At 50.3% G+C, this 26,588-nt stretch overlaps 2 protein-coding genes across 3 annotated transcripts; one reads left to right on the top strand and one right to left on the bottom strand.

Annotated features, from left to right (window-relative positions):
* Window positions 1-1,062: 1,062 nt before the first annotated feature.
* Window positions 1,063-17,125, top strand: LOC120818916 (cytohesin-3). Its single transcript, XM_040175814.2, has 13 exons — window positions 1,063-1,421; window positions 7,706-7,788; window positions 8,064-8,128; window positions 8,445-8,511; window positions 8,612-8,730; window positions 9,495-9,575; window positions 9,669-9,781; window positions 10,897-11,045; window positions 11,140-11,251; window positions 13,686-13,762; window positions 14,970-15,041; window positions 15,131-15,285; window positions 16,235-17,125. The coding sequence occupies exons 1-13, from the start codon at window positions 1,403-1,405 to the stop codon at window positions 16,305-16,307; spliced, it is 1,185 nt and encodes a 394-aa protein (XP_040031748.1). The 5' UTR covers window positions 1,063-1,402; the 3' UTR covers window positions 16,308-17,125.
* Window positions 16,654-26,311, bottom strand: usp42 (ubiquitin specific peptidase 42). Of its 2 annotated transcripts, none has more exons than XM_040175797.2 (16): window positions 25,306-26,311; window positions 24,498-24,744; window positions 23,630-23,836; window positions 23,367-23,477; window positions 23,052-23,151; window positions 22,690-22,757; window positions 22,517-22,587; window positions 22,030-22,112; window positions 21,831-21,942; window positions 21,608-21,748; window positions 21,304-21,404; window positions 21,041-21,206; window positions 20,319-20,939; window positions 20,148-20,230; window positions 19,030-20,076; window positions 16,654-18,825 (listed from the first exon to the last, which is right to left on the bottom strand). In XM_040175797.2, exons 2-16 carry the CDS (start codon window positions 24,733-24,735, stop codon window positions 18,471-18,473), a joined length of 3,504 nt encoding a protein of 1,167 aa, XP_040031731.2. In that variant the 5' UTR covers window positions 24,736-24,744; window positions 25,306-26,311; the 3' UTR covers window positions 16,654-18,470. The 2 variants fall into 2 exon arrangements, with proteins under 2 accessions (XP_040031731.2, XP_040031730.2); XM_040175796.2 differs by having other exon boundaries at window positions 26,051-26,188.
* Window positions 26,312-26,588: the final 277 nt, after the last annotated feature.

The following is a 26,588-nucleotide window of genomic DNA, read 5'->3' on the forward strand; positions in this document are numbered from 1 at the left end:
GCACAAAGAGTAACCCGCCGGACTCCTGCGTACTGTCGGGTCACGACGTCCCTTAAAGGGGTGAAGTTCAAAGAAAAGGGACTGTCACTTCTGCACTGATTTGAAACGTGTGTGTGTGTGTGTGGGGGGGTCTTATCACTTCCTTTTCTCCAACTTTCTTCCATTGTCCGCCTGTATTGCTGTACAATACGTCCTCGGCACAACTCCCTTCCTTCCGACCACGAGCTGGGCCCTGCCCTCGACCCGCAGCACATCGCCGCCGGCGTGGCCCGGGGATCTTCCCTGGAAAAACCTCGGCGAGGCATGAGGTCATCTGGGCAGGGCGGCCGGGAAGCTTTCGGCCACAGGCCTCCAGAGGTGTCCTGTCCTCGCGCCCCGCACCAAGGGGGACGAGTCACAGGCAGAGGACAAGTCTGCGCTCCAAACGCACAACTAAGGAAGGAAAGTCGGCGGTTGGCGGGAGGTAAAGGAGGTCAATTAGATCTGCAATAGAAGCAGAGGCACGTCTGACATGTTTCGCGCTTATCAGTTTCCCCCCCACGTCATTGATTGAGTTTAACCCCCGACTGCACTCAAGGAGCATGACCCCCGACCTTAAAGAGGAACTAAACACCGGCTGCAGGTCCGTGTTTTCAAGCTGCTGATGGATCTACTGAACAACTGTGTGGTCAAAAGAAAGATAATGCTGATTCTTGACTTGTCACTGACGCTGAACCAACATGGACGGGGGTCGTCGTGGCGCAGGGGTTAGAGAAGGTGTGCTGGGAAGAACAAGGTTGGTGGTTCGAGTCCAGGCTGCCCCATGTTCCATGTCCAAGTGTCCCTGAGCAAGACACCCAACCCCTGCTTGCTCCCCAGGCAAAAATGTGAAAAAGCCACGCCACGGGTTTAAAGTGTAATGTAAGTCGCTTTGGATAAACATCTGATAGCAGGACATGATGACAACGTGCCGCTGACACATTCGTGTTCTTCTTTTTCCTTTAAAATCCTCCCTCCGCCATCGGCCCTCAGAGTTCCCACTGGCTTCTCTTTGCTTTTATTTGTAGGCTTCAACGTGTGTGTGTGTGGTTCTCTTATCAGGGGCGGGGCTTGGTGACGTAGCCGCTGACGCGCTGCGCCTCGTGTGAACGCAGGCGGCTGAGGATGGAGCAGAGGGAGGGGGGGGGAGAAGCTCCCTCACATCGCCTCCAGCCTCCCCCCGAAACGCCCGCTCAGCTCCTCCGCGCCTCCCTTCGTCCCGTCCGGCTCCCGGACTGCGGCTCTTCTTCTCGCCTCCCTTTTCCTCCTTTTCTCTCCCCAGGTGACGTCTGGCAGCGGCCCGGTTCTTCGGCGTCAGCGGGGGGGGGGGGAAAGCAAAGAGAGGAGCCCGCGAATCAAGACACCTTCCCCCCGCAGAGCCACCATGGAGGAAGACGACCACGGTAAGCGCGTCTCCAGCGTCGGGTCCGCTTCCTCTGGCGGCGCGCGTGCACGAGGGGACGGGATGGATGTGCGTGTGCGCGCGGGCGCGACGATGCATGCAGGTATTTCAGAGCCTGGATGATTCCATCATTCAATAAGAGCCGATGATCGTCAATAATGGTTCGCGGGTGATTCTCTGTCTTTTAACGCTGAAGTGCTTGAACACAAAACGTCTCCATCTGCTCGATGTCCTGCTGCAGGGCTGTGAAGTTGCTCACCGTCTGGTTGCGATGTTTGAAGCCTCTAAACTGGTGGAAATCTGATAAGATATCTGAATGTCTTCTGTAAGGACTCGGAGGACACACAAGCAGGTTCTACATCCTTTGAGAAAAAGCAGTGGTAATAAAACGAGTCCCTGATATTTGAGTCTCACGTTGGAGACAAAGTAGATGAGGTGGACACGTTGTTATTAGTTTAGTGCAGATCACAGTGGAGGAGGTGGAGGTGACATGAAGTCACGGCGGGTCGTGTGCTGCGAGTGTGAATGAATGGCGCCCGTGCAGCTGCGCGTCTAACCAGGATTACTGCTCGCAGTTCTTATTATGTGATACGTTTGCTGAAACACAGATGCTTCAGAGCAGATAATCCAAACCGCCGTGAGGGCCGGAGTGGAAACAAAGGGCTGATAACGCTTTGTCAGTTAAATGGTGAGAGACTCGGACGATCCAGGAGACACATCTGGACAATTCAGACTCTACTTCTGTCGACAGACGGAATATGAACTATTTCTGTCTTTCTATAATCGCTCTGTTGTTTTTATCTTATTATATATGCTGCATTTCAATTACATTTTGATAAAAGCGCCGTACATTCACATTCAGGTTTCCTTTAGTATCAACGTTCTACCCAAGAAATATCCAAATCTCCTCAAGAACCAGTCCGTTAATGACGTGTTCCATCCGCCGTATGAGGCCAGCGGTCACGGTAACACGTGACAGGATGTCGCAGAGAGTCGCCCTCTGTCACCTAACTGGAAACATACAAGCGGCGTCACGAAGCATGTGAGGCCGATATTAAAATAACTTCATAATAAGAGTTCATGTTCGCTGCCTCCCGCTCTCTTGCACGCATCACTTAACATTGTTCACATGCACGCCGTGATGCACGCTGGTATCACGGCGTGCTAAATCGGTCACGGCAGAGACGTTCTGCGTGTTACCATGATAACCCAATAGTTTAGAACCAGGATTTGCAGGTATGTATGTAATAGTCTGCAGCTGCTGATTCACCGTGTCAGATACGTGTCTAATCCGTTTTCTGCGTGCCAACACGTCTGCACTTCAGCCTCACATGTGTGCATTGGGCAGCGCGTTCTTTGCCGCGTGCACGCAAACCACGCGCCACATGTTGAAAGTTGGGGACGCGCTTTGTTCTGCCTAAAGCTATTTAGGATTAGTAATCGTTGCATGAGGAGCTGAGCCCCCCCCCTACAAGCCGCCTCGCCTGAGGCCGAAGCAGCTCGTGGGCGGCTGCGTTTTGGCGATCAGGGTGACTGATTAGCCGGGGGGCCCCGAAGTGGGGACGGGGACGCTTCTGAAGCCAGGGACCTTTGTGCAGAATAATGGACAGCCTGTCGCTGCACAAAGGGACATCTTTGAAGTAGTGGCGGTGATGCAACAGGCAGACGGACCTCCACACATGTTGCTGAGCCAAAGTCACCCACGCAGTGAAGTGAAGGGCGTCTCGCCGGCGCGGGACTCATTACGGCGCTCGCTAATCACGGCTGGCGCTTCTCTGTTGTGTTAACTTGCCGCAGAGCAGACGGAGCCGGGCCTCAAAGTGGATGAAAATCAGCAACAGGCTCGAAAGTCAGTGTTTTCATTGCTCACGGGTCTATTTTTAGCGTCATCGTATAGCTGGACGGAGAAACGGAAAGAGCACAGAGGCAGAGACGGAGTGGAAAGGCTGGACGGAGGCCCTGCATTTCAACACTTGGCTCTGTTGCATGTTTCTCGTCTTCAGAGCGGCTTTGTTGCGCCGCAGTCGAGGGACTCCTTCGGCTGACTAAACGCCTCTTTCGGGAGTCGGAGGCATTAAAACGCGGAAATGAATAGAATTCACCTTTTTAAAAAACGCCCTCCAATAAAGAGCCCCGTCAGGGCCGAGGCTCCCTGGAATGACGTCGTCTTTGTGGATTCAGACGCCGCCAAGCGGCTGGAGGCGTTGGTTAATGGACTTCCCTCCGCCACGCTTCCCGTGTGAGCGCCTCGATAACCTCGCGGTGTCAATCGGCGCTCCTCTGTCTATCTGACCGTGGGAAAAGTGGATTGGGAAAGGCCTTTCCTTCGATTCTTCTGTTGCCATTGGACTGAACGCTGAAACAACAAATGCTATCTGACTGCAGCCTGAGGGCCTTTTCAACGGGGCCCCGTCTCTGATTGGAAATGTCTCCACTCCACAAATATACATATTCCTTATCTTCTCCTCAAAGTCGCCGGACGTGTGATGGACACCCAGTGGAGTGGTTCAGTGTTTGGTTGTGAGGGGGATTATCTGGCGGGGGGGGGGATTAGGGTACGGCCCTTGTTGGCTGAAGGGCGAGTGTGTAGGAGGACGCCAGAGAGGCACCAGCTATACGGCTGTTTCATCCCTGCAGAAGCACCACGTGGGATATTTGCACATCGCCGCTAATTCGGCAAAGAATTGGTCACAAGTTGCACGCACGTTTTTTGGACTATTACGCAGCGGATTTCGTTACGTTTTGTTATTGGGTGACACAGACGCCAGAAGATGTGCTGAAAGCTGCTGTTTTGCGATCGCTTTGATTGACGGCAGACTGGCCGTGTCGTTTTCGAGGCTTCAAGGCAGATTTTGTGGTACGACATTAGAAGATTAAACGTACTACACAGAATACCACGTGCAACCAGACAAATACACAAACACGCGTACTGATGCGTGATGTGCAGCCGCAGGTTGTCAAGCTGTTTCTTGGCTTCGGGCTCAATGGGAATGGAGAAGCACGCCGACGCCCACGTCGTTCTCGCCGCGTTAACTCGTCCTGGCTCTCTTTCATTTCATTTCCTGCACTTTTCACTGTCCATGATGGACGCCGTGCGTTCCCCCTCCAGGCCGGAGCGCGTTCACATTAAACCTCATCCATCTTCAAGGAATTGCAGTGAAGTTGCAGCCAAACACAAGAGAGACAAATCATTGAAACGTCGGGGGGGGGGGATCAAAGATGTCTGGTGTCATTCTGAGTGCAATCATGGACGCGAACGGAGCCGCGCCTCAGACAGACGGCGCGCTCCCTCTCCTCCACGGCGTGCACGTTGAACGACGGCCCGAGATGGATATCCGTCACAATAACGTGTTCACATCAGATACGGCGTTTGTTCATATCTGCTTCCTGTCAATCACCCGACTCTCACAGGAAGCAACAGCCCTCAAAGATCTCTGTCACGCTCCGTGTTGAGTGAGAAACCGGACGCCTAAATGAAGACAACGCTCGCTGAGCCGCGTAACGTTCACGTCGTCTCTCTTTATCTGCTGCAGTTCAACGCAGTTTTTGCTGAATTAGCTTTGTTGCGGCGAGGGACGAGGGAGGCGGTCCTCGGCCTGCGAAAGCCCCTCATCCTGCCGGCGGCGCCAGAAGAAACGGCCTCCATGTAATCCGATGAAACCACCAGATTATGGTTACTTTGGCAACCAGCATATGGCAGCGGAAGCCCCCTTCCATTCGCCGCTCGCCCGATATAATGCCCACGCGCCGCCGATGCCCAGCAGATTTTGTGATACAAGCAGGACGCGGCGTGCGGGCCCCCTCCTTCTCGCACAAACGCAAGCACAGCAGGAGGTCCCTCCCCACGACTGCAGATTACACGGAGCAATCAGGGCGGGGGCTCTTCAGCTCCCCGACACCCCGACTCCCCCCCGAGACCCCGCATGTAGTTAAAAACGGGAAGCCCCAATAACTCCCTAAATCTCCCTTCTCACGCACACAGAGGAGGTGCACCAAGGCACAGACGTGTTGCCATCGAAAGGTTCTGACATCGAAAGGTTCTGATCCGTTCTGGTGATTCGAAGGGAACAAAAACACAAATCATTTCTTATTTAAAAACCTTATTTAGTTTTTGTCCCTCCTGAAGTGTGAAGCTTCACGTTGAGCGTTGCACGGCTTTCTGCGCATGCGGGGGGCGCGACCTTTCCCCCCCGGCGCCGGCCTCCGTGCAGACTTCACGGCGTTCCTGAGCCGCGTGCTGCGCTGCACATGTGTCGCACCGCTTCATCCCGGAGCCCAGACATCAACATCTGTGTGAAAGGGGGGGGGGGGGGGGATTAGTGCCAGCTGCTGTTGGTGTGTATGCACTCGTCTGTCTGTCTGACCCGGCTTCATCTGCAGTTAGAGGGATTTGGGGGGCCGGGGGGGGGGGGGGGCGTCCTGCGTGTGACCTACTGTGCCAACCGGGTAACAGGGTTAACCGTTCTTTTTTTTTTTTTTTTCAAAGCTCATCCACTTTGAGACATTACATTATGGACCCTCTGGCCCAAAGTCGGCCACACGAGCCGGCGAGCAGTGGCAGCGCCGCCGGGGTTCTTAGTCTGAGCCTCGTGGGCCCGAGGACCTCGCCACCGGTATGAAGACTGCGGTCTTCACTTGGAAAGGCCTTTTAAACCTGATTAATTTCCCCTCATCCGTCCGTCCGCTCTCACAGGCTCAAGCTGATTGACATGTGACCAGACTCAGTCTGCGGGTCGGTGCCGTTGGTTTGAAGCCCATCCCAGCCTCTGGTTCCAGTGGGGGGGGGGCTCGGGGCAGTGGTTGGTTTTGGGTGTGAAGAGCAGCAGGGGATTTACCCCTTGAAGTAGACTTTGAGGGATTTGGGGGGGGTTTTGGGGGGGAGGGAGGGGGGGGGGGGATTACCGGAGCCTCTTGTTCTGTGGTGTACGTGTCGGCGTTTTAAACCCGCTGGAACCTCTCGGCCCACCGCTCCGTGAGATGGACCAGAACGCGTGTCCTCACACGGCCTCAGAACTCATTTCTCTCACACAGAAATAAAGAAGTTTCACTTCAGCAGAAGCAGCCGACTCACTCACTCATTGTGAGTCGCTTCGGATGAAAGCTAAATGACACGTAAAGTCATCTAACGTAGACGGTCTGATGCTTGTCGCAACGCAAAGACACACAACATGAAGCATGTGAGTGGATCCGCATGGAAGCGGCGATGTGGAGACACTAAACTAAACTTATCTAACGAAGACGGTGTTTCCCAAAATGTCGAACTATTATTCAGGCGTTTAACAGTTTGCAACAATTCACATTTGAAGAGCAGGCGACCTGGTTGTGCATGAGGGCCGATGCAGGAAGCGCTCGTCACGCAGAACTTCTTCTGTGAGGAAGCTGCAGCTGCAGCAGCACCGATGAGCATCTTGTTGTCTCTTACGGCACACGGAGGACGTCCTCCAGCTGTTTCTGCAGCTGCACCTGACCCCCCCCCCCCCCTCGTTACGGCGCCTCAGGATTACATAACTGGGTCACGGTCCTTTTGTTTCAGTGTCGAGGAGAACGGTGTCTTTAACAATGGCGAAACAAACTCCTCGACAATCTGTTGGATTCAACGCTTCCCCGCGAGCCGCCGACCTCGTTTCCCTCTAATTGGAACCGTTTCCCGCCCGCGAGGGAAAACGGGCGACATGTTTTTATCTCCCGCGCAGCAGCACGGAGGCACAACGCTGCGGCAGGATAGTAGACGCGCCACTTTCCCGCCGAGGGATTTTCTCTTTTTTCTGCCTCTAAGCCGTCTTAATGAGGCAAATGGCTCTTTGTGCTGCAGAGAGGGGGGAGTTGTTTCGGGGTTACGTTGTGTGTGTGTGGGGGAGGACGGAGAGGAAAAGGAGTGGGATGAAAAGCGGAGAAGAGAGGGACGAGAAGTTGAAACAGTCCTTCCTCTTTGGCCCGAGGGGGGGGGGGGGGGTGAAGCCCAATCAATGTCGCAAGCCGTGTTAAATTAGCAAATTCATTTTTAATGAAAGAAAACTTAATCTGGATTGTTTTTTATTAATAGACGCCCCCCCGAGCCGAGTGAGACGTTCGAGTGCAATAATTAAGGTCCTTCTCGCTTCCTCTGGTTAATTAAGAGCAACATCTGAGATCTGCTGCTCAAGCAGCTGAAGCAGCATCTCTGTCGCGTCGCTGCTCGAGGACGATGAATCGCCTTCGATCGGCCCGTCGCTGTCTGCAGCGAGCTGTGCAGGCGCACGGAAGCCGGGCTAAAGTCTGCTGTGTTTCCTCCTTCACATGTTCCAGTTCCTGAGGACTTGTCCCCGGAGGAGAGGGACGAGCTTTCAAACATCCGACGCAGGAAGAGAGAGCTGCTCGATGACATCGAGGTGCGTGCTTGGACGTCTGAGTGTCATATACGCATTGGAGCGTTGAGGCCGAGCCGTTGTGCAGATTGATTTTAGTGTCAAACCGTGATCCCACAGGGGAGAACAGTCCCTGTCAGTTATTCCTCAGCGGTTCATTTGCCTTCCATCTGCAGCTTTGCACATCTATTTGCATGTGCACATGATGGACCGGCATCCTCTGCCCTCCTGCGCCTCGGAAGGCTTTTCCAGGTTCAATTCAAAGGAAGGAACCGACCCTCTCGCTCTTTCCCTCTCAGAAGCTGAAGTTCGAGATAGCGGAGGTCATGACGGAGATCGAGCAGCTGACGTGTGTCGGAGAAACGTGAGTAACGGTTTGTGTCGCGTGAAGTGAATTCTATCGAATGCATCGGTAACATTGACGTGCATGAAGGTACAAAGGTGGCTTCAAAGTGAGTTTTGGATTTGCATGTTGAAGGCGGTTCATGAATACGTGTGCCGGACCAGACGTGGACGAGGAGGACGTCAGGTTGCCGTAGCTACCCGGCTCTGAGTGTCCAAACAACAAGCTGCGTGAAAGAAACGATGCTCCCCGTGTCTCCGCGCTCGTGTGGTTCTAGGATCATGTTCACAAATAATAGAAACCGATTAATACGCGCTGAAATGCTTCTGTGTTCCAGTAAATCCTCCCAGAGAAACAAGCAGATCGCCATGGGCAGGAAGAAGTTCAACATGGACCCAAAGAAGGTACCGTGTGTCCTTGAAAGGAAACGCCGGGCTCTCTGTCTGACGTCCCATCAGCCGTCCTCAATTGAGACAAACAAAGTTTTTTTTTTTCCTTCTTCAGGGAATCCAGTTCCTGCTGGAGAACGACCTCCTCCAACACACGCCCGAGGACATCGCTCAGTTCCTCTACAAAGGCGAGGGCCTCAACAAGACCGTCATCGGAGACTACTTGGGCGAGCGGTGAGACATCTGTCAGACTGCAGGAGACATGAAGCACTGAGGGGTGTCTCTGGGGACTCGTTGCCAATAGGCTTATCATCAAAGAGGCCACCTACACGGGGAAAATCCCACTAAACACAAGCTGAGGGTTTATGCTCAGTAATTAGCGCTAATGGAGCTTATGCAGGGAGCAGCAACCAGTCATTACATGCTGGGGGGGGGGGCATGAAGACGGGGGGAACCGGAGAAAGCACACAAGAAGAGGAGGAGGAAGGAGAACGTATCGCAGGAGATGGATGTGGCTGAATGTCAGCTGTCCTCGTTACACTCATAGCACCACGCACACGTTGTCCATGTTCTACCTACAGCGTCACATTCACATCTCTGACCCTCATAGGACGGGATCCCTTTGATTTAGTGTACAAGAACAAGAAGTCCCCCAAGTCATCGGCCAAATAATTAGTTACTTCAAAACAAGTTTGGAAGTTTGTTTCCAGTCAGCCGACGGCTGCAGCCAGTGTCCCTTCTACAATAAACCCCAAACGGAGAGTCAGGAAAGTCCCGGATACTTCTGACCAATCCGCATCACAGAGACGGTACAGGATCAGGAACATCCATGATATCTGAATGAGAGCAGATGTCATCTGCCTTCACATTGTTTAGAGAGCTTAGATCTTCCCTTTGGAATAGAAGGAACCGCTCGGATATAAATATGTGTGTATATATACATATATATATGAGATTGGATATCATATATTGTCTCATCTGCATTTCTTTCCCACCAGGGACGACTTCAACATCAAGGTGCTGCAGGCTTTTGTGGAGCTGCATGAGTTTGCGGACCTCAACCTCGTCCAAGCGCTCCGGTGAGCAGAAACACGGGGCGGACGAACGTTACGACAGCAATGACGTGTGACCCCCCCCTGACCTCTCGAATGAAATCTCCCTCTGAATCGCAGCCAGTTCCTGTGGAGTTTCCGTTTGCCCGGCGAAGCCCAGAAGATCGACCGCATGATGGAAGCGTTCGCCTCGCGCTACTGCCAGTGCAACGCCGGAGTCTTCCAGTCCACAGGTCAGACCCCAGGATGCTGCTGCAGCTCAGACCAGGGGTCCTTCAGCAGACGAGAGGCCCTTCACCTTTACAGCCTGCAGAAGAGCAACGTGCTGAAAGGATTTACTGTACCGTGTTGAATGAGGCGTCACAGGGTGGAGGATGCGTTCAGTCATGGCCTGTATTTTTAATGCGTTTCATACACTAAGCCATAAGAGTTTCGGTAACTAAAGCTTAAAGGGGATTAAACAGATTACATGAAGATGAGTTCAGCGTAAACAACCAGCAACAAACATCCGTTATTCAGGACGACTGAACCAGGCTGAGTGATGCGTGCTGATAAACGCCGCCTACGGCCGCTACAGGCGCTGAGTAGTGAAAGCGGTTGTGTTTGAGCGCGACGAGGCCGCGTGCTACAAGATCAAATGTGCTCCAGAGAAGGTTCTTAGACACGCGTGTTTGTGAGTGGGGCAGTTTCGTACCCTCATTCGTCCTCAATGAAACCAGCCGCCTTGGATCCCCGGTGGAATGAGCCTCCCACGTCTCTCTGTGCTTCATCTGCCACTTTCCCGTCGCTCCGCGTTACTCTGTTTTTTCTTTTCATTGGTCAATTTGTTGTCGGCAGACAATAGGCAGCGCGGCACAGAGTGCATCAGCGAGGGGAGGCAGACCGAGAGGAATGAATGATTCATTTAGAGCGTCTACTGTGTCTGAACATGTGGACTAAAGCCTCACCGGTTACTCTCGATCCTACTCCCGCCCCCCCCCCCCCCCCCCCCCTCCCTCGGAAACATAAATGCCGTAGACAAAAGGGAAGGAAAAGAGCTGTGGTCTGTTCTCACGGGCCGATGAGGAGATTCTCTACACTTTGAATTAGTTTTTCAATCACGCTGCCAAAATATGCAAGAAACAGAAATTATCCAAAATATCACAATATGCTGATGACACCTTGTTATACACTGAACTGGATAAAGTTACACCACGCATACTAAACACAATTCAGTCAACTGTCTAATTATATGACGTAAATAGGAAGAAGACAATAAAACCATGAGGAGAAAAAAAGTCATAGAAACTGGACAATAAAGATTTATTGTGTATTTTTTCCAACTATATACTTCCCTTTGTGGTCTCAGATACCTGCTACGTGCTGTCATTTGCCATCATTATGCTGAACACCAGCCTCCATAACCCCAACGTCAGGGACAAGCCCCCCGTGGAACGCTTCATCTCCATGAACAGGGGCATCAACGAAGGGGGAGATCTTCCAGAGGAGCTCCTCAGGGTGAGGATCGGCCTCGTTGTCTGCGAGCGCTCAGACACGACGACTCACGTGAGGCGTTTCCCCGCGATTGATTCTTCGCCTCATCTGTCTGCAGAACCTTTACGACAGCATCAAAAACGAACCCTTCAAAATCCCAGAAGATGACGGCAACGATCTGACGCACACGTTCTTCAACCCCGACAGAGAAGGCTGGCTGCTGAAGCTCGGTACGTCCATTTAGAGGCAGAAAGGTCTCCTTGATTGGGCTGATTTTCAGCATTAGACGGTTTTATTTCCTGGTGATAAGTCTTCGTAACTCGTTTACGAGGAGCTCTCTGGCGGCCATCTTGGAGGTTGACACATCTTGGGGGCAACAACTAAAGAAAAATAACCAAATCCAAAAACTCCATATTTAGCATATGAGCAGGTCATCCAGGGGTTAAAGGTGAAACGTTGTGTAAACCCGCAGCGGTGAGCTGACAATCACCAAGAAACGCGTATTTACTACGTTTTGTGTGGTCGGCTCATCGCGTCTCCTAACACAGCCCCATTTTGGCCCAGAACTCGTCGACCTTCTTGATGGTTGCCAGGAGGTCTACGGCAGAACGCCAACGTTTCTTTTCTGCCTTCGTCCTTCATCTCGGGACCTCTCCTCCTCGTTTGGTCTCCTATTCCCTCTCCCCTCACTTGAAGCATGCGCCTTCTCCGAGTACAGTCACTGTGATCTTTGTGCTCGTTGTCCTTCTGTTTTTTGCTCCACGCTCCTCTTCTCTGAACTTGTTCTGTTCTCTCATTCTGTCTGTGATGGCCGTCCCTTCTTCTTAACTATCTGTGTTAGGAGGTAGGTGACACTCCTTCCTCCTTCCTCCTTGCTCTGGCCATCATCTCCTCAGGGCACCGGTTCATTGCGTCAGCAAGAACAGCATTGTGAGGCGATGGGTTATATGATTCAAAGGAGGAGGTCCGTGATGTCTAATTCTGCATTCCTCGTCTCAGATGGTCTGCAGGCAGAAAACCAATGTTTATGCCGAGAAGACCTCATATAACCGCAGCGCACACGCTCTTTATTACGCTGCTTGTTTGTCACCAGCGTGTGCTGTGATAACCAAATTAAAAAAAGGAAAAGTCATGTGGTCATAAGCAAATCATTTGTGGTCAGGCCACTTTGAAACACTCCTTATTTGTAAATGTTCTGTTTAACTTCCCGGCTGTATTCAGGGCAGTTTGTCAGCCCGCTGGACTGATTTTAATTCCAGTTAGTGGGAATAGTGCAAAACGCTTGTCAAATGTCCTTCATCGCATTCTTCGCTGAGAGTTGGAGGATGAGGTCGACGCCGTTGCGTTTTGCTGCTTCACATCTCGAGCACGTGCTAACGCTAAGCTAACCAGAAAGGGAAACGGGGACACGGGGACACGGAGGAGACCCTGGGCTGCTGACCGTGTCGTCCCTTTCGCTCCTCAGAGCCTCACGCTGCTGCTTCTTCTCTTCGTTTCCATTTGCCCTCCATCTCATCAGCTGCTCTTGAGACATTATTTCAAGTCCATTCCCCCCGATTAGTGAGCTCAGCGCAGCGCCTGCTTTGTGAGACACGTCTTCTGTCTTTGCTTGAACGAAGAACTCGGGTGGCGGTTAAATGTGACGCATCGCTGCTCTGCTGTGAAGCTCCTCCAGATCTCATCACACGTCACCTTTAACTGTGCCTGAGTCCATCACGTATGAGCAGCATGTTACACACTCAGGTTGTGTCTCTCAGCAATGTGTTCACGGATAAATGCGTCGTGTATTTTCTGCATGCGAGGACGTCGGATGCATCCAACAAATAAGCTGTTGACCCGATAGTTCGTCCTGTTCACCCATTTTAATGGTGACAGCGTGAGATGCATTGTGTTACCTCCCTCTCTGGAGCAACAGGTGAGGAAAACATGCATGCATCCCGGAGCAGAAATCCACAATGAATGTCGGGTTGAAACATCTGGCCTGAAGGGATCCGGATCTCCAGACTTATTCTGATTCTTAAGCAGCTTTCTGTATCGTTTGAACCCTTTGAACAGTCGACCGTATTTTAAATCCTCATTACGTTTCAATGAGTTAAATGCAGCGAGTGCATCCGACGGTAAAGATTTCCCATGAATAATAAACTACACATTCTGTGATTTTACTTCAGCGGTATGGAGTATCTGGGTCGAGCCAACGTGACACACGCGTGACATGAGTAACGGCTGCGTTGCGCTCGTTCTCAGTCAGCAGAGATGCCGTTGTGGGGGCTCACACGCTGCACGCTGACAGCGCACGCATTGGGTTTTTTGGATTACAAAAGGTAAATGACATCACTGACGATGTAATTACCAGAAAATCCAATAATCCCAATAATCTTCTATTATCTGATCCAGGGGGCCTATGAGGAGATGTGCTTGTTTAATCGCTCCATTCAGATGTTCCATCGGTTCATATTTCATTTGGTGAAGCTTTTCTGTTCAGACGAGGGGGAGTGTCTGCGGGGGGAGGGGGGGGCGTGCTAGTAACCCCCATCTCTCCGGGCCGGGAGGGGCCTCTGATGGAGGGCTGATGATCAGAACCAGATGTGGCACGTGGAGCCAGACGTGCACAGACGCGGTCGCCTCTTGAGCTGCAACTCAAACGTGACGTTTTCCTCTCCGCAGGCGGCCGCGTGAAGACGTGGAAGAGACGCTGGTTCATCCTGACCGACAACTGCCTCTATTACTTTGAATACACAACGGTAAGTGGGCCGGCCGATGTCTTCTCCTGGGTGAGAATCGGGGCTTCTTCCATCCGCGTGCCGGCTGATCCGAGGGGATCGCAGAGGAACGCGCAGTTAGACCAGAAGATTTATGGAGGCTTATGTGTCTGATTATTTCTCGGCCCGCCGACTCCCCGGAGGATGCACCGGTTGCCGGGACAACCCCACGATGACGACACGAAGCCATTGTGCTCACGGAGGGAAATTGCCGAGCACTTAATCCTCCTTAAAGCCAGAAATCCTTGTTCTTACATTTCAGGGTCTGTTGTCTTCATGCAGCGTTAAGCTAACAAACTGTTCACAATGCAAATAAGCATATTTTTCACCATTCACTATTTCACCATGAAATAGATAGTCAGGAATAAAGGGCACAGATGTCTCAGTCTCCTCCTTCCAGCTGGAATGCAGCCCCTCCGAAATCCACCTCCAATAACTGACACGAGGCATCAGAGGAAACATCTGCAAAGTCTACGGTGCACATCTGGCACCGCTAAGCCGCAAGCCAAGTGCCTCCCCCCCCCCCCCTGACCCGCTGCCTGTCAATCCACACTTCATCTCGTTCCTCCGAACACCCCCCACACACGGACACACACACGGACACGGACACACACACACACACACACACACAAACGCTGCAGTGGGGGTACAAACATTCAAAAAAAGGCACACACACAGCCAGCTGTGAGCAGCTGTCCCAGGGCACTTCCTCCCCCTGCTGTGCCGCCTCATTAGTAGAAAGATGACAGGCGGGACACAAGGCTGTTCCTCAAGCCCCCCCCCCACCCCCCCTCCCCTTCTCTCACATCTGGCCCTGCAGACTCAAAAGCAGTGGCTGAAGGATGGAGGCTGGAGAATGTAGGGAGGTTACGCCCCCCCACCCCCCCACTAAAGGAGCAGCGTGTTGTGCGTTATCCTCCTTGTGACTGTAGTAGTTTGGCTCCTCGCTGAGTGAACAGTCCTCTCGTACGTCCGTAACGTTGGATCTTTGGAGGAAGTGGAAGAGAAAGGATGAAGAAACAAGTTTCCCTCTGACGGCGTTTCTGGGAAATCTGCAGTAAAAAGCATGAAAACAGTAATGTTTGTGTTGGAGGTCGACTCTGACCTCAGTGATCTGCACAACGAAGCAGAATTATTCCGCCCCGTCACCCGAGTGTGTGTGTGTGTGTGTGTGTGTGCGCGTTTCCAGGACAAAGAGCCTCGGGGGATTATTCCTCTGGAGAACCTCAGCATCAGAGAGGTGGACGAGCCCCGGAAACCCGTAAGAACCAATTTCAGACTCCTTCCCGTCCCGCTGAAAAAATGCCATTCAAATGTTCTCACGGTATTTGTTGCCTCCTGCTTTCCCAGAACTGCTTCGAGCTCTTCAACCCCGGCCACAAAGGTCAGGTGATCAAGGCCTGCAAGACGGAGGCGGACGGGCGAGTTGTCGAGGGCAACCACGTGGTGTACAGGATATCGGCCCCCACGCCGGAGGAGAAGGAGGAGTGGATCAAATCCATCAAGTAAGAGACGCCGCCTTAGCGGGGATCCATTTACACCGAGGAGGCACTTAGCCAACGGCGAGCTGCCCGGTGGGACTCTATGTGTGACCTTGGCTGTGAGAAACCCACACACACACACACACACACACACACACACACACACACAGCTGTAAGCCTAATCAGAAATGTGCAGACGTGCACAAATACAAACACGCTGGTGACTAAATGTGACTCCGTTTCTCACACTTGACACTCAGGAGGTGATTTCTGTTCTGCTGCTGGATGAGCTCACTTCTCTTTGACTGGAGCTCAGCAGGCGCACACACACACACACACACACACACCCCATGTCAGGCACACTCGCTGTTTTGCAGCCCTTTCACCTGGTTTGTCATGTTAAGCAGAAAGAGGAGCGGAGGTGCAGTAAATTGGCCCCCGATGGGTAACCGATGAGAACGCCGGTTATCGTCCACTCAGCTTCAGCCACACTGGAGAAATCCGATCGATACCACAGATCTTATTACACAACGCTTCCAGACTCTAAAATACACTTAACATTGACGTACGTTCTTTCCATTAAATGAAAGTGAGGGTTTTTTTTTCAGCGCTTTTCGAGATAAAAAAATGACAGCTCTGACAGTGAGAGAGATTTTCCCTCAGGAACCAAAGCGGAGCAAGAAGGAAAACGCGGTCGCTATCAGAGTGACTCCCAACAGCTGGGTGTGTAAATAATAACAATAATACTGTTTGGAAGCACAGCAACCCGTCACTTAACAAGAATAACTGGACTTTTCAAATAGACCATTAACTCCATTAAGGTGCTGTTATTGGAATAAATAAACACAATTAGTGGACCTGGTTCCCAAAAACCCGCCTTGGATTGTTTTAAGCATCACATGTGGGCGTTTTTCTCCTTTCTCCGGATGTAAAGTGTGGATGAGTGACGCGTTCCTCCCTGTGGTCTCTGCAGAGCGAGCATCAGCAGGGACCCTTTCTACGACATGCTGGCCACCAGGAAGCGGAGGATAGCCAGTAAGAAATGATCGCCAGCGGCAACAACAACGAGCCTCTAACAGCCTCTAACATGGGGGGGGGGGGGGGGGGGGGACTCTGCTTTGTGTGGCTGCGACGGCATCGCCCCCTGCTGGACAAACAAGAGAAGATCAGTCCTCATGTCCTCCTGTCTGCCAACAAGTCTCCAAGGGGACGGTCAGCGTTTTGGCTTCAGCAGCAACGCCCTTCTGCCGTTTTGTACTCGTATAATCAGCTGGTCTGATTGTGGCGAAGGCGCCGTATTTGTTAATAGTTCACAAACATCGAGTGAAGCACCGTTTATTCATTCTGTAAAAAGGTCATTTTATGTATTGAAAATCCACCTTCGTGTTGAAGTTTTCTTTTTTTGAATTTATTTTCTTAATTTGTTTAACAAAAGAGAAAGCCCCCGGTTTACATTATGCATGTATAGAATATATTGTACATACGTTTGTTCCATGTCTTTCTTGTGTTTACGTAGCATGTAAATCATAGTAGCCGTATACCCGTTCACATTTTTAGTTTAACACCTTTACAATAGTGGAAGAAGGACTTTGTGCAGCTTCTTGTGCAGCGAGTGAACTCAAGATGCTCTAGAAAAGGAAAAGTCACGATGCTTAGTTGGACTAAAGAGTATAGAACATGAACCGGATCGACAGACTGGACGCAGGACACTTTTAAGGAGTCCGGTCTGGGGAGCGCTGACTGGAATGTGAGGAATCCCCCAAACGGAGACCAAGGACGAGGCAGCCGACGCCATCGTCACATCTAAACGCGGCTCCGGAATCCTCGGATGAAACTCTGAATAAAATGACACGCTGATGAGAAAGAGTTTGTGCGCTCGGCCGTCTTTGGTTGTCCAAGTGTGTCGTGGATGAAACGTGGAGCCAGCGGAGTCGTCGGTGTCAGTCCACACTTTGTATCTACGTGATTTAACAGATACAATCACTCTATTCCTAATATGATACAAAAGGCAGACAGGAGCTTTGCTAAAATCCGACAACTCGTAGTCATCAACTTCCATTTTTCATTCATTTCATGTAAACAAAGTCAAAGACCAAATTACAATTTCTGACTTTCACAAATGTATTTTAAGGCTTCTACCTTATATAAATTCTGACATGCTAAACTAAAAAGGTACAACAGCAGTTCAACTTCTGTCTAAAGTTAAAAAGGTCAAATTGAAGATGAAGGTTTCTAAAAACAAAAGTAACACATCTACTGAACCCTGATACAGGATGTTTACATATAAAAGTAACTGATAATACAGTTCAAATTAAATTCACAGTTTTTTTATCACGCTACAAAACAAACTTTCATTAAAAAGCAAACTGAAATGGTCCACAGCCAGAACACCATGTTTCTTATGTTTTTATCTTTTAAATGTTTAAAAATAAAAAGAACGTGAGAGTCATGATCCGGAGGAAAGAAACCTTTTGTATCTGAAGAAAAACCACAGGGTGATTCTTCAGAGCAACGATGGAAACCAAATAAAATACAAAGAGCTGGCAAATGTTCTCAAGTCGGTCCAGGTTTAACGAGGCTCCTCATTCATTCGAGCACAGAAACGACCCAAAGACGCCCGCGGATACGGTGACATCTTAAACCTGCAGCCACACGAGGCCTTCGCTCGTCTCCGAGGAAACACCTTTCCCTTCAGAATCATTCGGGTTAGAAGCAGATTTTAACAAGTGTTCAAGTCCTGAGTTCCACTGAGCAGCAGTTGATGTTCAAGCTCCAAGCAGAGTTTGAGTTCATACGAGTATATATATTAATATTCTTCATCGTAAATGTTAATTGAGTGACAGTCGTTTTTCTTATCAACCGTTAGGAGAATTGAGGCAAATTAATCTGCCTTAGAAAAAAAAAAAAAAAAGAGCTCAACAGTTAAAATACTTTGTTTGTGGTAAAAATACAATATGACCCCAACAAAGAAGCACCACGTCAAAAGAAAAGTCGTTTACGTCATTCCTTTGCTGTTAAAATGTGTTTCTGAAATGAGAAGAGGCCTCCATACAATCTGTTTGCATAGCGTGGAGCATAAATATCTGCACCCATAATACGAGTTCCTGCGGCGCAGCAGCACCGGTCGGGCCGGCGTGTGCGGAGACGAGCCGGAACCATTCCCTCAAACAGGATGGACACGCACAGGACGGGCTGCGCGGCGGGCGGCGTTATTTCCACGCGTTGGGTATTTTTGAGGCCGACTTTGGGGGAGGGACACCGTCGATAGCTCTGTGTCCGTTGAGATGGAGGTGACACGAACCGTATGTGGGGGCCGCGTGGTTGGAGGAGACTGGATCCGTGTGGTCCGGGCGCCGGCGCTTCTCTGGCAGAGACACGCGGTCGCGTTGAGCCTCCTTGGTGTCGTCGTGGCGACGCTTGCGGCTTTCCTCCTCCTCGCTGCTTCTGCTCCTCTGGCGGCGAGACGCTCCCGGGCTGCGCGGCTCGCCGTCCCGCGACCTCTTTTTCTTCTTCTTCTTCTTCTTTTTTGTTTCAGTGGCTCGGTCGGAATCCACTTCGGAGCTTCTAGGGAACGACAGAAAACACAACATGGTTATTCCATATGCTCCACTAACTAAGTGACTGAGCTAAACTGTAAATTCATCATGGTTTAAATCTATAGAATATGAAGGCGTCTGGTCTGATGATGGTTGATGGTTTTCCTCTGATGAGCAAACGGCAAAGACAAATTTGCACATGAAGCACGTAGGCAATGGAGGTGTGACCCACCCGCTGTCACGGCGCCGGTCTTTATCCTTCGACTTCTTCTTTTTCTTGCTCTTCTTGTGTTTTCCAGAGCGGCGGGCCTCGGAGCCGTCGTCCCTCTCCTTGCTCGGAGGATCAGCCAACCTCCTGTGATTCTGATCCCCCCCGTCTGGAGCCGATCCGAGCGCGGAGCGACAGGCCTGAGTGGGCGAGTCCATGGACTTTGTGGAGGTTTCTGGCTCTGAGGAATTCTCTTCTTTTGCCGGATAGCGGTCCCTCTCCCTGCCGCCGCTCCCCCGTGATTCTCGGCTGTCCGGCCGCCGCCGCCTCCCTCGATCGGGACACTTCTCCCTGGACGGAGAGCCGCGTCCCCTCCGCTCACGGCCCCGGTCCTCTTTGTAGCGGCGGCTGTGATAATGGTGGTGATGGTTGGAGCATCTGTCGCGGTCGCGCTCCCTCGAGTGCTGGAGGCTTCGCTCCCGGCGCTGCTCGGACCCCGAGTCCCTGTAGGAGCGGCTGTGAGGAGGAAAACGCTCCCTGTACGGCCGCCGGTGACTCCGGTCCCTGTAGTGTCTCTCCCGGTCTCTGTCCCAGTACGATCTGTCTCTCTCGCACTCTCTGTAACTTTGTACTTCATGGCCTCTCAAACTGGGCTTGAACTGGTGTTTTTCCTTGGAATCAGAATCAGAATCGCCGCGTCTTTCAGTCCCCGCTGACGCACTGCAGGTCGGTGGGAAATCTCTCGCATCCCCCCCACCGCTGCAGACTTTCTGTGGCGCTGCAGAGGCCCCGTTGTGTTTCCGGGAGCAGTCCGGCGGGACGGACGAGGCCGTAGGGTCGCAATGCCGAGCAGCAGGGGAAGACGATTCTTTGGACGAGACGGAGTGGGTCTTCGTCGGAGCAGCCGAGGGCGGAGAGGTAACGGCGGAGGGCGCTGCGTGCTGAGGGAGGGGCTCAGACGCGTCGCTCGCCCTCGTGTCCGGGGCGGAGAGGTGCTGGCTGTCACCGGACGCAGGATGGATGCCCGGAGAAGAACTGGCCTTGGATGAGGAGGAATTATGGGCCTCGTCACTGTGGAAACAAACAAAATAAAATGAAGCATTTGACTATTTCTTATTATCCATGTGATTGGCTCATCTTACCTTGTTTGACTGTGGTCACTGTCGAGTCCATTAGCAGCAACAGCAGTCACAGAGGAAAAACCTCCATGATTACTGCCAGAGACCTGAGGAGCAAAAACAAACCAGCATTCATTTAGAATAAAGAAGTTACCAATATACCATGAAGAGAAGAGCACAGAGCGTAGAATTTACTTTATCGGGGGGGTCGTGTCCGTTCACTTTGTGGTGTTCATGGTGGTGTCCGTTCTGACTGCATTCGGAGACGCCATTGGTCGGCCCGTGTAACCCGTTGCCATTGTGGTGCACTGCCGACAGTCCGTTGGTGGCTCGCGTGGAATGATCAAAGGCGGCCCCCGTTCGCTTGTTTCCGTTGAGGTGGGACGCGGCCAGAGAGCCACAGTTCTCCTGGTCCGATTCCTCTGAGGACTCTTGGCCGTAGGGCACCAAGAAGGACGCGTGGTGATCCCCGTTGCTGCGGGACGCGTGGTTAAGCTGACGTGGAACGAAGCGGACGTCTGAGGTAGACTGTGAGGAGGACAAAGAGCTGGAGGAGCAGCTGCTGCCGCTGGCAGAGGACGGCTGGCTGTAAGACGACGAGGACGACGGGCGGTTCAGTTTGCCTTGTCCAATGAAGAAGGAAAGTTTCTGGCGCTTGTCGTGGTCCGGGATCATAGTGGGCCGGCTGATTGAGTGGGAGATGGAAGCAGAGGAAGAGGCCGGTCCGTGGTTACGTTTGCCCACAACGCTGGTGCTGGGCTTGGAGTTGGTGGGATAGTCCCTCAGAGATCCATTCCCGTTAACGTGGAGATTGCGCTGAAGAGGAGACAAAAAGCACACAAGGACACGTTCTGAGCGTCGAGGTCAAACCCTGGATGCGTAGCTTAAATGGAGGACATTGCAATAACCTGCAGTACCTTGGTCATGTGTGGGGGCAGCTGCGGGCCTATGAAGCCGGTGTTGCCGTGGTGGACGGTGGTGTTGATGCGCGGTATCACCACCGGCCGTGGAGAAGACTGACCGGGGACGCCTGGGTTATGGCTCATGTGGCTGTAGTCGCCTGCTCTCCTCACATCACGGGACCTAGAGACATTACCAGTGTGAACAAGTGCAAATGAGTGGTAGGGTTCAATACAACAAAAAAAAAAAAGAGTTTCATTTAAACTGACGCTTCACTCACTTGACGTAGAAAAGGACGTAGGCCTGCTGGTTGAGGACGGAGCGGATGTCGCTGACGGACACGGAGGAGTCGTTCATCTGATACCACTGCCCATTGCTGGCCTGGAAGACACAACAGAAGAGTTGACAGGTTCAACAAAAAGAGGCCTCGCTCTTACACGTCGTCCAGTTCAAATTCAATGTCAACAACAACAGCTGTTGTAGGAACTCTTCATCACAGCGACGAGTTGTTGGTAGACTGCTGGAAGACAAATGTGGGCACGTGTACCGCGATGAGGCTAGAAGGTCCACAGCGGGGCCGGTACCTTAACGTAGCAGAAGTAGTGTCCAGCGTGGCAGCTGAACCCAGAGTGGACGAGCACAGCATACAGCCCGTAGACCAGCGGCTCCCCTTGAGACTGAGACGTGAAGGGCCGCAGGTCCAGGTACTCTGGATATTTCACATCCTGATGACCAAACCACAGCTGATTAACACCAACTATTGAGGATAGATTGTGTTCTCGATGTTTTAGTCTAATGTCTCAGTACCTTTGTGATTTTGCCTCCACTGAAGTTTGCAAAGCGTTTGAGTGAGAGGGTGAGCACATTTGAACTGCGGTGGATGGTGAATCTCTTTGAGGCTGTGACCATTTTTTTGCACCTGAGGGAAAGTAATGTTAAGTCGATTAGCTGTGGGACGCATGAATAAGTCTTTGTCGGCATTCCTTTAGTCTGTAAAACAACTCACTTGGTGCATTTGTAGGCATTTTCTCCATCCAGCTGTTCAGGCTTGACGAACTGCTCCAGAGCCTTGGAGACACTGGGAGCCGTCTGCGTGCAGAACGACATCGGCGCAATTATTGCCTTGTTACAATGACTGTCACATAATAATAACGATGATTACGTTATCAACTTATCCGGCATGAAGAGTCTATTTTATCTCCTCTTGTGGTTGTGTATTTCAATTATTTAAGCATTATTTATTTTTCCCTTTCTAATATCTAAATATCTGGTGGTTAAAATGGCATTTCTCTTCGAAAGGTTGTACTTGTACTGTTATCTAGTTATAGCAAACTTGTTTTCAATCATATTCAATTGTCATCAAATGAAAAGAATATTGCTGGTAACAACTGAGACAAAATGTATCCAACTAAAGTAGTTAGAAAAATAGTTATGCAGTAACGTGCAAAACGACGGAAAATCAGATCCACATGTGAGGGAGATTCATTCTTTACCTTAATTTCTAGAGTTATATCTAGAAAAGGGTCGAATGTATCAGAGACTGCTTTGCAGTTTAAACATTTAACTGAAAAATAAGAAAAAAGTGTATTTATTAGTCCAGGAAAACATCAATGTTTCTTGTAGAAGAGTCTAATCAAAAAAAACTAAATCAACACTTCTGACGTACCTCTGGACCGTAGGTACCCGCCAAATACTTGATGGATGAAAGTGGTTGCCTGCGTTTGTCGGTCCAATCTGTCCCAAAGAGAGAACGGGGAGAATTAGAGCAAGAGTAATTAGATGAGTGGCCACCTGTTGGTACAGATTAAGAATGGACCTGATGCTTGAGGTCCCTTCGGTCCCCTGAGAGCACAGTGGCTCGTCCAGAGTATCTATTAAACATGCACGTCGCTCTGTAAGGGTACATGACCTCCATGGCAGCGGCACTACACACTTCAGTAGAAGACTTAGCCTTCCTATAGGGTGGCCTATCTTAAAATAAAAAATGGAATTCTGCTAAACTTTGTACAGTTTTAGGAATTGACTTACTTGGTTCCAGGTAAGCAGGACTTTTGCATAGCGTCCACTGTGTACCGCAGGAACTCGTGGGCATCCTCCTGGCTTCCATAGCGGAAGTGCTTAGCAATCCCTGTGAGGGAAAGAAACAAGAGTAAAACTGTAAGACGTTGTTTAATGATGTCACTCTTGCACAAGGATGTTAACTTGAAAAATATTTTAACAAGACCGAATAAACCCCTCCTAAAGTTTTCCCTCCAAAATTAAAAAAGGGAAACAGCACCTCCTGTCACTCGATTCAGGTAAACGTGTTGCACAATTTCAGTGTTGTAACAGATAACCACTTACTTTTGAGCTCATTCAGCACACCAATGGGCTTAATGACATTTCCAGAGTTTGCAAAAACCTGAATGATGTGGTTTTGCATGGTGCACATCATACAGAACCCCGGCTCGTGACCTGCAGCAGCGACAGATGGACAAACCATTGATGAGTGAGACATGACTCAGACCAGAAGATGCTCGTAGATTGATGTAATACAATAATGCATGACTGTACAATTACACGATAGCATCTGTGCTCCAGAGAAGCATCATGATACAGCAACTTACATGTTTTGGAGTGCTCCCGTGTCAGCAAATAGTTAGTAAAAGGAGGTGTGTAAGTGAGACACTGCAGGGCTGAGTTAAGAAAGCAGGTGTTCCCCATGTTCTGCAGGCCTGCACCAATGCGGTGAACCTGAGTCCACTTTAGGTTGAGCCGCTCTTGAAGGAAAAGGACCTTCTGGGGCGAGTCGATGCCATCACCACCGCTCATCACTGTGAACACACACGGCCAACGTTATTACTAAAGTTAGATTCATTAACTGTACACAGTCCCGGCTATAAACAAGTATCTATATATGCTACATGATCTATGGAAGTACGTAGCAGACCATGAAAAAAGGAATCTTGAAGACCTCATAGTCAAAGCAATCAGCATTCGTCATGTCATGTGAGCGTGACTACTGAGTGCGTCTGCAAAACAAGCTAAAGAAGAAAAGATAAAGACTTTCTCTTTTGTTTCTGCTAAAACTAGTCAGGCTGCTCCTGCATACTGCAATACAAGCTGAAGAGCCTGATCGTGTTTTTTCTTGAAAACCGGCTTGGTTCTACAACTGGAATAAAAGTAGAGCGGAAGCAACAAGACAACACACCCACAAAACCGGTTGTGCCACACTGTCACAGTAGCAAAAAGCCAGGCTTCAATTGTGAAGCTTGGTTTTATTTACATACGTGTACATCCTCATTTTTTATATGAGAAGAAGGATTTTGACCATTTGTACACGTTTGAAATTCATGTCAAATTGTACTGCTTGACGACGTAGATCGGGGGAGTCTTCCACGTGGGGGGGGATGAATAAAAAAAGCTACGATGTGTCGTCTTCAACCAGCTAACAACAAACACTTGCATTAAAAACCAATCAAATGACAGCCCCACCCTGCTCCTTGGGCCAGTCCACCGAGGAGGGCGTGTTGTAGACTGCGGCTCCGGGCGTCGGGCCGAGGCAGCCTCCTGCGGCCTTCAGCCTCGGAGAGTCGCCGGACATGGACGGACCCATCGCCCAGCTGCTGGAACAGCTACCGTCCATCCCCACGTTTCCACTGGTGAAGGGAGATCGCTTACACCCGACTGACTCGTGGTCAGACTTCTCTGAAGATCTGTCAACTATGGTCATTGTTCATTGCTGTATGAGTGGCAGAAACAAAGACGGCAGCTCAAAACACAATTGAGTTAAGGGTTTCATTTCTAACGTTGCTTTACTCGTCACTGTCAAATTTGGAAAACACCACAGTACAATTTAAGATTATAACCAAACAATGCAATGGTCATTGATTTTTCCACACAAATAGTAATAACGTGTGTGTTTTTTTAGTCATTCTTGTCTCATCTGGTCTGAAATAAGGTTTGATTGATCAGAAATCACTCAAAAAGTGCAGTCAAATAAATGCATTGCAATACATTGCACACAATAAATCATACAAAATAATATGATAATAGAAGAAACACAGATATGATTTTAACTTTTAGGTTAGTCTGAAATGACTAGCGTTAAATCTCTCAGCCTTAAACACTAGTTACTATTAAACACTGGATATTACTTAAATGACTCAAATATATTCTGCAATTTTGCTTTGGAAATACACATAATATACAGTTTTGATTAGAAGTCGGCCCTTGATGATATGAAAATAAAATATTACATTTAGTAATATTTCATTCAAAACAAACGTCAGAAAACACCAACCAGATGTTTACTTTTCTTTCTTCTTCTGGAGTTACCGGGGGAACGGTACTAACGTCGGCTCGTTCCCCGACAGGAGGAACCGTCGCAGTCGGAAGCGCCTCTACATCCACAGCTGTCCCCTCCCACCCGCGCCGGCAGACCGCCTCGCGTCGGCTAACAGACGGCCGCCGGGCCTTTCACACGCAGCGGCGCAAAGCCACACCGAACACACGCATCACACCTCCGCCGGCCCGCCCGGGCGGCAGAACTCCCAATAAAAGCCCACTTGCCCCGCCGATGAGTAGACTAGAGGGTCCGGTGAAGAGCGAGTGACTCCAGGAGTCGCGAGCGCCATGGAGACGTAACGTTAACGTTAGCTAGCTAGCTAACCGACCGACCGCGCTAGCTGGCTACGTGCGGCGGTGTTGATGCTAGCGGTGCTAGCTAGCCGCGCACGATGGAAGCCGACTGACGCGGCGAGGGATAATTTAACCATATTCCACCGACGTCAAAGTGTAGTTCTCTGTTTACACTTCGAAGTAAATGGGATAATAAAGCGCGGGAACGGGTAACGGGACGTCTATCTAGCCGAGAAAGGAGGGGCTCGACACCGGCGGCTGTGTGCGCTCACTGTGCTGGTCTCTCCCGACATGACAGAGAACCGGTGTAAGGTTACTACGACAAATCTGCGCGGCTCAGGCCTGCTGAAATATCACTGCTGCACAGTGCGAGTATCGCTCGATCTTAAAATCAACAGCGCACTCACCTGGAATCTGTTATGAATACGTTAATAGCGGTTGTAAATCCATTCCTTATTTCCAGCGGGTGTCCGGCGGTGAACAATGACGTAGCTAATTGCCCTACGGGTACATCCGGGTACCTGCGATGAAACGAGGGTTCTGATTGGTTAACACGGCCGTTCCTCTAAGAGGAAGATGTTGCGGGAAGATCCGTCGCGTGAACACTTGTCTGACCTTTGTGTACTTAATGTACAATCAATATTGCGTGCTTTACCGCCATATATATATATATATATATATATATATATATATATATATATATACACACACACACACTATAAGTATTTACTTGGCTTTAAGTAAAGCACAGCATAGATTGTTGTAACCTTGCTAAATTGCTCATTTTAAAATAGATCACATAGTGGCCACAGTATTTAAATGAAATAAAGTGCATTCACTGTGACCAGTAAATTAACCTTACAAAATACCATCAACCACATGTACAGACAAGAAAACAAAGACACATGGTTGAATATGGATGTACACAAATAAACTATTATCCCC

This window comes from Gasterosteus aculeatus, chromosome 5 (assembly GCF_964276395.1).
Source record: "Gasterosteus aculeatus chromosome 5, fGasAcu3.hap1.1, whole genome shotgun sequence".
NCBI classification, from domain to species: domain Eukaryota; kingdom Metazoa; phylum Chordata; class Actinopteri; order Perciformes; family Gasterosteidae; genus Gasterosteus; species Gasterosteus aculeatus.